The sequence below is a fragment of the Xiphias gladius genome, chromosome 3 (genome assembly GCF_016859285.1).
Source record: "Xiphias gladius isolate SHS-SW01 ecotype Sanya breed wild chromosome 3, ASM1685928v1, whole genome shotgun sequence".
Taxonomy (NCBI): domain Eukaryota; kingdom Metazoa; phylum Chordata; class Actinopteri; order Istiophoriformes; family Xiphiidae; genus Xiphias; species Xiphias gladius.
The window spans coordinates 6,028,025-6,039,530 of NC_053402.1; the positions used below are offsets into that span (position 1 = coordinate 6,028,025).

The 11,506-nt window shown below is 39.6% G+C and overlaps 1 protein-coding gene across 3 annotated transcripts in view; it reads right to left on the bottom strand.

Annotated features, from left to right (window-relative positions):
• Positions 1–1,874: 1,874 nt before the first annotated feature.
• rab3db (RAB3D, member RAS oncogene family, b) overlaps positions 1,875–11,506 on the bottom strand; it is an 11,083-nt gene continuing 1,451 nt past the window's right edge. Inside the window, exons 2-6 of one of the 3 annotated variants that reach the window (XM_040119270.1) lie at positions 11,176–11,220; positions 8,479–8,715; positions 5,130–5,248; positions 4,198–4,322; positions 1,875–4,051 (exon numbers count right to left, since the gene is read on the bottom strand). In XM_040119270.1, coding sequence (XP_039975204.1) covers positions 3,864–4,051; positions 4,198–4,322; positions 5,130–5,248; positions 8,479–8,715 — 669 coding nt within the window. In that variant the 5' untranslated portion in view covers positions 11,176–11,220 and the 3' untranslated portion in view covers positions 1,875–3,863. Of the gene's footprint in view, positions 4,052–4,197; positions 4,323–5,129; positions 5,249–8,478 lie in introns of all 3 variants that reach the window. The other 2 variants (XM_040119278.1, XM_040119261.1) reach the window with 2 other exon arrangements.

Here is an 11,506-nt window from a genome sequence, read left to right on the forward strand (position 1 = left end):
TATATATCTATTTATATATATGTGAGCACCTGTCTTATGGGTAAACTGTATCTCACAGCCAGCAGCAGAAGCTGAACCCCTTCAAGATGCGATGTGGGGAAGCGGAGCTCAGCTCCTGGCTGGCTCCGGGCCAGTTTAATCCCTCTTAGCCTATGTGTCCAAGTAACGGAAGCCGCAGAGTACTCACACACCTAAGAAGCAGACCTAAACGGTTTCTTATCAACTTACTGCACCCACATGTTTTCTTCGTTTGACCAGCATTATCAGCGCAGCAGACAACTCTGTTTCTTTATCCATGATAAGTAGCCTAGGGGGGCGTAGTGGCCCATCCCCGTCAGTTTAAATGTAATTCAGCGCTTTTTTTTTTACATCACTTGAAAGGGGAGAAGGCAGCCTGATCCTAGTGAAATGGGCGCTGATGTAAGGACAAGATGTATTTCATTCACATGACAACATTCAGCTACAGATGCTGACATACTGGAACCAGCTTAATGAAATTCAGCTTCACATCCTTTTGGGCCAGTTTAGTGAAAAATTAAACTCCAGATAGGCTGAGTAAAAATTCTGCAGAGGCACTGCACAGGGACGGTAGCTGTCTTTCTGACTGTGGTAACAGCAAGAAGAGGATGAGGAAACCTGCATTGTTGTGGAAGACAATGGGGGAGTGTGGTTTCTCTGGTTCTTCAGATAAAACATGTAAAAACCCGTGGCCTGTTGCATGGTCATAAATTACACTTAAGATGCTGCTATCACCACAAAGACTAACCAGCCATGTTGTACCATAGCACCCTATTCAACTTATTTGTAAAAGAAACTGAAAACAATGATTGGCAATTACACTCTTTTTTGTAATTAATATATTCTTTATTTTCCTATATACATTTCAATATGTTCAGTATATCCTTGTTTATAGGATGCACTTTTTCACAATGCTTCCATCCAACACATTTAGAACTTAAAATAAATTGATCAAATGATCTCATCTGAAGGCTACCTATCAGGAATGCAACACATGAAAAGAAAGAGACCATAAACATTATAGAGAAATAACACACATGAGATTAACAGCTCCGAACATATTTGTAAAACAGCGTCAGAGTCAGTAGTTCATCAATATGGCAGATACTAGAAAAGTGGACAGTTTTGCACAATAGTGCCAGGTACAACATTAGCACATTAAATATGTGTTCAAGCAGCAGTCGCCACTGTGAAACTGTCACAAATATTATACACTCTGAAGCCTTTGCATTCCATTTGAATACACTGCAAAACCACACAGTCCTTTTACACAAATTTTGTAATACAAATCTAGTGTTATGATTCAGTGACTGTGTACACAACCTGACCAGTTAGTAGTCAGCACATGGACAGTGATGGTCAAATGGCACTGTAAATGACAATTAATAGACAAAATAAATGGCAAAACAACTGTCCTTTTGTAAGTTTTTTTCATTCCTGATTTGTGGTGCAATCCAAAGACACCTAAAATTTCAATTTCATCAATCAGGACAGTTTTATGCAGGGGGAGATTGTTCAATACTGAAATGTCAAAAATGGTATAAAGAAACAACAAAAGCTATTAAACATACAGTTTAACCGGTGACAAACATAAAATACTGTGGAATGCAGATAAAACATTATTTTATTCACTTCAATGAAGAGATGAAAGATTTTACAGTAATGTGATATAAAGTGGCACAGGATCTTCTAACCAACATTCTCCACAAGCATGTTACTTTTCCTGATAGTGGCAACAACACAGTTGAGACCTAAACCTATTCTTCTATTCTTCAAAGATCAGTGTTCTTCCCTTTCTGTGTATGTGTGTGTATATTATATATATATATATATATATATATATATACACACACACACACACACACACACACTGTGCTGTATTTGCAGAAAACAGTCATTATGTCTGAAACAAACAAAAAAGTTAATTAACTACTTTGTAAATACTCGAGTTATTAAGCATAGTATGTTTGCCATGCCAACTGTTTCATCATGCTGCATTTAGGGGAACAGTATGAGTGTATGAGTGTGTGTGTGTGTAATGGTGAAAGCATATGTGTGTGAGAGAAGGCATTAAAGAAAAAGTGGCAAAAAGGGGGTAATGAGGACATTCCATGTGGCAGGTCATGTGACAAATACAAGTGTCACCAGCGTTAAACAACTTCCTCACACACGTGCACTGTGGAGAGGACAGAGCACAACATTTCCCATTAAAATCAATCACCAGCTGTCTCAGCGTTAGTGCATGAGAAAAGGAAGCAAAGGGCAGCACAAGACTGGCATTAAGCTTCAAAATACAAGATAAATTTTATGATGACATCCTGTTCGCTTTCTATATTGTTTTGATCTTGATCTATCATCTTTAACTTCATAATAAGCGATGGATGATGAGATGTATACCTCGGAATCTTACAACAGAGGAAGGATCTAGGCGAGAAAAGACAACGTGAAGGCATACATGTATACTCACACCTGAATTGGCTTCGCTGTACTGATACATCAATATTTAAAGAATTTTAGAGCTGTGAATTCTGATTGTATATTATATACTCAACATTTTAGTACAATCTGATTTCTTTAAAAGAAATAGTTCAACATTTAGGGGAATAGCTAATTCGCTTTCTTGCCAAGAGTTAGTGCTACCACTCTCATGTCAGTATGGTAAATATGAAGTGACAGTGTGCAGGCGGTTAGCTCAGCTTAACGCAAAGATTGGAAACGGAAACAGCATGGCTCTGTCCAAAGGTAACAGAATCCTAACTTTATGGCTCATTTGTTTCTCCGTACAAAAATAAAACAAAGTCTTTATGCCAAGTTAAGTGGACCAGCTGCTGGCTATACTTTCACATTTAATGTACAGACATGAGATTGATATTTAACTAGTCATGTAACTCTTGGCAAGAAAGTGAATAAGTATTTTTCTCAAAATGTAAAACTTGTCCTTTTTAGGACTTGCAAAGCTCAGTATGACATACAGTACATCATCACAAATAGTCCGTACAAATATAATTTATGCTTTTCTCCTTCATCAGTCATGAGCATGAAGCATCCTAGATATGTCTAGACAAGTGCAGCGCTCTCCGAAATTTGACACAACAAATAATGCCTTTAGGTGGAAGGACATGGTTTATTTCAGTTCAGGAGTGACACTTAAATCCTATGTATGTCTTCTAACACAAACTGAGCTCACGATATGTAGACTAGTTTTGCAAGGCCAGCTGCTATCATCATTGTAAAACTGAGATAAATTGAATGTAGAGTGAAACTTGAGGACATGTATTTTATGAATCTCAAACAAAACAATTAATGCAAATGTACAGCTGTCCTCACTTACCCTTGCATTTTTTGTGACTCCATCATATTTGGCACCATTAGCTTCTGGCACAAATATCTGACACAGAAAATTAAATGTACTGAACAAAAGTTTTAAATATTGTAAATTCATAATGCTAATTGGTCAAGGTTGTTGATGTGGGGAGTAGACAGAGCAGGAGGCAGGTTTTGCTGGACTATCAGCTCACCACAGACGTGATGGGTCAAGCATAAAGACAGACAGAGGCAGATTGGGCCTCTTTAAAGGAAAAAGGAAAAAAACAGAAAGGCAGGCTTGGGGAGCAGAGGGGGTCTGACAGCACTGATGACGATTATTTCAGCAAGCTGTCCTTTGTTTTGTGCTGGAATGTGTGGACAAAGCAGAGCTGGGCGTGGCTGGAGTGAAGAGAGTGGAAGAGGTGTGGCACTTTTCATGGTTGAGGCACAGAGAAGGAGTTGATCTTTCATGGAGGCGTATCAGTGCGTGTGTGTGTGTGTATTTGGTTGTTGGGGAACTCGGTAAGAAGGCAAATTGTTTAGCAAGCACAGCCCCCAGTGCTCCCTGAAGTTGAGTCTTTAAGGCCCTGTTTTCTGTGGTTGGATACAAGATTGACGTCTCCCTCCATGCTCTCATTCATCTTCTCACAAATGATATCTACTAGACGCTCAAACACCTGCTTCACATTGATGTTGTCCTTAGCACTGGCCTCAAAGAACTGGAAACCTGAGGGCGAGCAAAGGGCACAGAAGTGGTTTAATGTGATTTCATGTCATTAACTATGAACAAATAGATGTATACATGTTAAAATATACGTATCCACAGTAAAATCATTTACAAAACAACAAATAATACCGTGAGACAGTTATTACCTAGCTCCTCTGCCAGTCGCTGGCCGTCCTCTGTAGGTACGACCCTGTCGTCCTCCAAATCACACTTGTTACCGACATGGATCACCTGAGCATTGTCCCATGAGTACGTCTTGATCTGCGTCGCCCTACAGCACAGACAAAGACTTGTATGGTCTACATTGTTAAAAGCATTAAAAAAAAACAAAAAAACAAAAAAAAAAAACAGATCTGTAAAGCAGTATAGAACCCAACAAATCAGATACTTTCCTGTGTAAGGGGTGGTCGCACTTAAATGTCTAAAGTTTCTGCAGTTTCACTAATAGGAAAAAGCCATCAAATTTTGCCTCTAGCTCCTCCAATTCACATGTCGAAGTGTCCTTGGGCAAAATGGTGAACCCCCAATTTCCCCCTGATGGCTGTGCCATCAGTGTGTGTGTGTGTGTGTGTGTGTGTGTGTGTGTGTGTGTGTGTGTGTGCGTGTGTGCATGTGCATGCGTGTTTGTGTGTGTGTGTGCGTGTCTGTGAATGCGGTGTATGAATGTGTGCGCAAGTGGGTGAATGTGGGATGTAGTGTGTGATGTAGCGCTTTGAGTGATTGATAAGACTAGAAAAGCGCTATATAAGTGCATTCCATTTATAGGAAAATAATGTTGAATATCATAAAGCAAATGAAAATCTGAAGTGAAATCTGGGTACTGAGGGTAATCTGTAGGAAGTTGGTGAAAAAAAAACTAAAAAGCTTTGCAAAAAGTTAATGCTACATAACTGACCACATGGTGGGGCTATCCATACTAAAAGTTAATTACTTCTTCCTTGTTCCATGGCCCAACTTCACACCAAATTTTATTCAACTCTTTTTTTAGATAATCTAACTAAACACCAAATGGGGCAAAAACCATAACTTCCTGGTGTTGATATGAACAGACCAAACTGTTTAAACATGCCCAACTCACCAGTCCTGCACTGCATTGAAGGAGTCCTGGTTAGTGATGTCATACATGAGCAGGAAGCCCATGGCTCCTCTGTAGTAGGCTGTGGTTATAGTACGGTAGCGCTCTTGCCCTGCTGTATCCTGCATTTATACACAAAAACAAACTACATTTCTATACTGTATCTATTCATACACTTTACATTTGTCAAGATCTATAAAACAAACCAAAAATCATTCATTCCTATGTGATCATTCTATATATGATTTGAAACCACAAGGGGGCAATATTGTTCAAACTATGGCCTTTTGCTGCATTACTTTGGTTCTAAGTTTCCACCGACACAGCAAATGTGGAGTAAATCCATCATTTAGCAAATAGAGTGAAAGTGCAACTCCGATACCACTATCTCATTCAGAAAGATTTGGCAGAATGCAAGTGGACAATTCAGACTGAACTTGGGTGAACAGCATGCCCCCCCCCAGGAATTCTGGCTTGCATCAGTAACCAGCCAGCAAGAAGAAACATGCGGCTAACAGAAATGCAAGCATCGCCGAGTCAGAGAAGGTGTGGCTACTATGCATTGTTGCACCCCAGCTACAGTGAGTGACCTGTTTATCAGAAGCATCTTCTAATTAAATGGAAGCTGTGCGTGATGTCACAGTCAGTGGCTCAAAATAGTTCAGTGGATGCTCAAAGCAGAAGGATCAAACAGGTAGTCTGAGTCCTTCATTTGCATTGGGGGGCTGCGTGTGTGTCTCTGTGTTTGCCTGATTATCTCCCCAAAGTGAAGAGGAGGAGGAGGAGTGGGTTGTCCAGGTAACCAAAGGCCATTGAAGGTTATGAATGTTCCATTACAGCCTGGACTACTCTGGGTGGTCGGCCTAAATGATCGAGACGGACAAGAATGGACAAGACAGAGGGTAGTGTGCTGCAGAAATCCTTCTATCAGAGACCGCAGAGAAATAAATTGCTTACCCCCTGTTATTTTATTCTTTCCAGTGCCACAGTCAGAATCTGCTTTCTGTCAGGGTTGTTCTTGATTAAATAAAGTGTGAAATATTCCAGGTACATATTGATTTCATCCATACAGAGATTATCAAATATTTGGCAGTGTAATGGGACATCTAACCAAACAGACAGTCTCCAGGGTTGCTATAATCAACCCCAGCCAGTACACAAAAGCTGTTCCCTCGTGTATATGTATGATGATAGACAGGGAGGGGTTTAAATCAAGCTTCTGCATGGTCAGAGACTCTGATGTCACTGGGACCCTGATCTTTAAACATGGGTCACCTGTGTATATATTAGTTGCCAACACAAAGCAGTGGAACACACACTGGATATCAACCCCTGGGCTACCATACACAGCATATGTGTTTATGCCAAGTGTGCAAAAGGTGTGTGTGTATTTGCTCAAACATCAAACACATATTTCGATGACACAAAAAGAAGGGATGTAAACAATATGTGCACATAGTGTGAAAACACTGCTTCATATTCACTGTGCAAGGGCCATGTGGTGTGTTATCAGGTTAGCCTGTTTCCATGATACACAAAGAGACGCTAGCAGCTGGCACGGGATCATCAGCAATACTCTTTGTGTAAGGACCCAGTGAAATCGGAGCTAACATGAATTTAACAGCCAAGACATTCCACAGAGTTGATTATTACCAACACATAAGGGTAGACTTATATGAAGACATACCTGCTGCTCCCACACCATTTAAACATACTGCTACACTAGCACTGCAGTATATCTTCATTATGTCTCTGTGAGATGCTAATAGGGAACTTCCTCTGCTTCCTGACCAATGGAAATACCAGGTCCCTTGTCATTCAACAGCACTATCAGTAGTTGAGTCAAAAGCAGGCCCACACAATACACCCACCTTCTCAAAACCCTACTATATCACATAAGTACCAAACACATATTTTACAGTAATACATTTAATTAATTCACCCTCTTCCTCAGCTGTTGGAGTATCACACAACACTAACACTGCATGTCATCTAATAGAGACACGTTTAGTCAGGTAGGTGAGTGTGTGTTTTGGTGTGGGCTCCTCTGCTGCTGATTCATCTCTATCACCACTTGTGTATCATACAGTGGCTCACACATTGTTGGTTCAAATGAATAATCTGTTTGAGCAGCCTTAACAATATGTATCAATAGGATTTATGGTACACCGTGAAGAATGTTCAGGTGGTGGATAAGCCAGTGTTTTCATCTAATGCTCTGCAAGGAAGCAAATAAGTGTAATTCCCAAAAAGTCAATGTGTTTCCTTGAAGGGGTACTCCAGCATTTTAGTACTGCACTTCTGTAAAACTGGGGTATTAAAATGAGAATAGACAAAATAAAAACAGCAGAGGCTGAGATATCCTGACTTTTTTACTCTAGTTTGGGTCAAACTCAAAAAACACTGAACCCCACATTTTCCATAATTCCTCTCAATCATGTTTTTTCATTACAGCCTCCCTAATGTCTTTTAAAGTGGTATCCTTGATTTGTACAGCTGAATTTGTAAAAGCCCAAGCAGAGATAACACTACAAACTGCATCAACAAAAATGGCTAACACCTAAACGTCTCAACAGTAAAGAAATAACATGAATCTTGTAGAGAATTGTCCCCATCATTTCAATTGCAGAAAAAGGCAATGAGAAATAACTTTTAGAAACAGGCAATAAAAGACATCAGAAATTAGAGAACAAAGTTCTTATCTCTCACCCAGTATGATGGGTCATCAAATAAATTTAAACATCCCTGGAAACACACTGATCTCCAACTAGGCTTTGTGGCATCAAATAAAACTCTGGAAACCTGGCAACTGTAATCCTTTACTTAGGTTAGTCTGTATCTATTATTTAATTATATGAACACATAGTAGATGTCGGATAAGGGCAAAGAGTAAGAATTTGTATGAAACCACAAGGATGTAATGTTTTTTATACTTGCACAATTCATAAGCTACACTTACACAATGGCCAAACCCACAGTCCCAGACAAACTTTGTCTTCAAAGGTCTTCTGTTAAGCCTTCTATCTTTAAGTGCAGACACAACATTGCCTGAAAGGGATGTCCTGGTGCCAACAGGCATTCCACATGGGTTTACTTTCCTTTCTCTATCTCCCTGTTTTTCTTTTATAGTTAAAGCAATCTTGAAGAGGCTGGAGCATCAACTTTCCTTAACAACAACACATTATGCACATAGAGCTCAGGTGTAGAAAATACTTAGAGGCAATAAATAAGCATTAGAAGCTTTGGCTGTTTGGCGGTCAAAACCTGTTGTTTATGCTTTATGTTTAGTGTGGTGATGCAGAGTGATACCATAAATCAAAACCACAATGTATCACATCTTTAATCCACTCACCCAGATCTGCAACTTAATCCTCTTGTCATTGCGGAAGACAGTCTTGACCTTGAAGTCGATGCCCACGGTGCTAACGAAGGCAGAGGTGAAGGAGTCATCTGCGTAGCGGAACAGAAAGGAGGTTTTTCCCACACTGCTGTTGCCAATGATCAGCAGTTTGAACATGTAGTCAAAGTTCTGGTCGGCTGCATCCTTCTGAGAGGGCTGCTGCTGGAGCCGTGGGTCATTTGATGCCATCTGAAGGGGGAGAAGAAGAAGAAATCAAACTCAAAAATTAAGACAAGTGTTTGGTTGAAACATTTTACCAAAGCATCTTACAGCACCATGACTGCAACCAGTCACTGAACATGGTTGACACTGGTTAGAATCAACTAGGGCTGCAACTAATAATTATTTTTATTTTTTGTTTATTTTGTTTGTGTGACAAGGTAATCTTGACTCAAGGTCCACTTACAAACTTTACTAACTTACAAGCTTTAAACTGCATCTAATGATCTTCATCATCATCAGTGTCATCACATCACCTCAGTGTAGAGCGTCACTACCTAATTATATACACCGTTGTCTCATGAATTAGTCTCATGTTCCAAAAAAAATCCTAAAGCAAATTATTTAATTACGCCATGGTTATGACAGTATCAGCCTTGCTAATGTTATCTTAACACAAAGAAAATGGAACCGTCAGGGGCTAACCTTAACGTCAAGTTGGCACTTTGGCTGAGAAGCTCACCTTATGTTATAATCACCTCCAAAATGGTAATATTAGTAACATTAAACAAGTAGTCCCAAAATCCTAACCTCAGTAATGTTATACAAGTACGCTAACTAACATAGGGCTCCTGAAATAACATTAACATCTAAAGTTACATCCAAATTTTGATGGCTAGCATTCGCTAAATCAAGACAACTTAACCTTGTCAGGCTAACTAACAGTCCCAAGCTTGACATATCATCATATAAGCCAATTAAGGTTCTCATAACACTACTGTAAGAGATTCTTACTATGTGGTCAGTCAAAAACTGGCTCTGTTTTTATGTCCACCAACTCCTGAGGGATATTTCTGGCTTCTTAGCTGTTAAATAACTGCACTATGTTAACCAACTAGTTGTTAACATTGTATTTATGTGGTTTGATGCTGGGCAGGTTGTGTGCAGTGTGTTTATCTGAGTTTTTTTTTTTGCTGTTAACAGCTGCCTGCTGCAGCTGAAAGCAATGCAGTTGAGATCGGTAAAAGAAAACCACAACGGTAACATTGTGTATGTAAATCCAAAACAAAGAGCTGACAGATGCTATAATAGGTCCATAAAACATAATTCTCTCTGGATTCGTCATTATTAGCCACTCATTTCACATACAGGTAGTCCAATGATCCAGAGTTGATATAGAAATATTGATAATAGCAGCTTTAAATTATAAATTTTGAGCATTTTATTCCTTAATTTGACAGCGATAGGAGAGAGTTGACTGGAAATGAGGGAAGAGAAAGATGGGGCATGACATGGAATAAAGCTCCCTGGCCAGACGTTGTGGTTAATGGTCAGCGCCCGAACCCCTAGGCCACCAGGGTGCCTCATTGAATAATAATGTTGTGTTCATCAATTATTCAACTTATCATTTCAGCATTAGAATTAACCAAGCTCAGCAAATTAGAATGTTACATAAGTTACAAAGTATAGAACTGATTTATCTACTATTGAATCAAATCTTGGCTACATGTTACTGAAATCCATCTGCGATCAGTGGAATCCTGTTACAACTGTATTAAAAGGTTTTCAATCGAAATCAAAAAAATAACACTGAGATAAAGTTTAGAAAAACTAGGACATGTGCTTTTAAATTATGGGAAATTATGGCCTTTTACTGTCAGTTATCCAAACAGTGGGAGGAGGGAGAGCAGCTGCACAGCTTTGGGGTGTGAAAAGGAGAGCAGAGAGCTAACCATGTCTCTCTCTCTCTCTCTCCCACACACACACACACACACACACACACACACACACACACACACACACACACACACAAACACATCTGATCAATCAGTGCAGCTCAGCTCAGCCCTGCCTCTTTCTGGTAAGACTTGTCTCCGTGGAGATGAAACTAGGACTCCTCTGCCAGGAAGACCCATTAGCGGTCAAAGCATTCTGTTCACTCTACTTTTAACTGGCCAGAAGGAGGTCTCCAGAGCAGGATAGAGATATCTATCACACTACTACCAGGAGAGGAGAGGAGAGCAGAGGAGAGGGGGATCATTATAGAGAAATTAAAGGAGCCTGGCTATATCATTTACTGTGTATACACGTTTACTCTCACAATAATTAAGGTGTGTGAGAGGAGGAGTCCATGCTAATCATTTGTACACTGCATGCTTGATTTTGTTTACAACTGTGTGTCTACTTTAAAAACTGTTGCAAAGAACTAATGTGACCGGATGAGTAAAGACAAACAAATTACTAATAACATATTTTATATGTGCAGAAAACATACTGCTGCTGTTTGATGAAAACATTCTAACTCTGAGACTTATTGAAAACCATGCAATGCTGAAAACCTTTGAATCTGTATCACAGGTGATAAGGTCACATAACCTTTCAGTACAAGTAAAAACTTCAAAATTGTCTTCCCTGGACCTTTCGGTAATTAAAGTTATATACATTTTACTCCCAGTCCAGTGTAGCATGAAACAGACTTTCTCCACTTACCAGCCTCTGCAGTCTTGTATGTTGGCTGATGTTGTAATGGATCTGCTGTTTATTGACAGTGGGAAAATATTACAACACTTTTTCAAAATTTTACTTCACTGTTGAATCTGAAGCCTACGTGCATTCCCTATAAACACAATCTGTTTTCACTGAGTAACATTTACCCAGGTCTCATTACATAAAGACCTGTGTTCAAGCCTTAACTCTCAAGTCTTTCAAATCTCTCAAGACACTGGCTTTGAATTCCAAAATCACATGATGCCTGTGCTGTGTAAGGGTCTCCAAGGTACATTTTTGTGTACTTATAGATCCAATAGCATGGACCCACCCA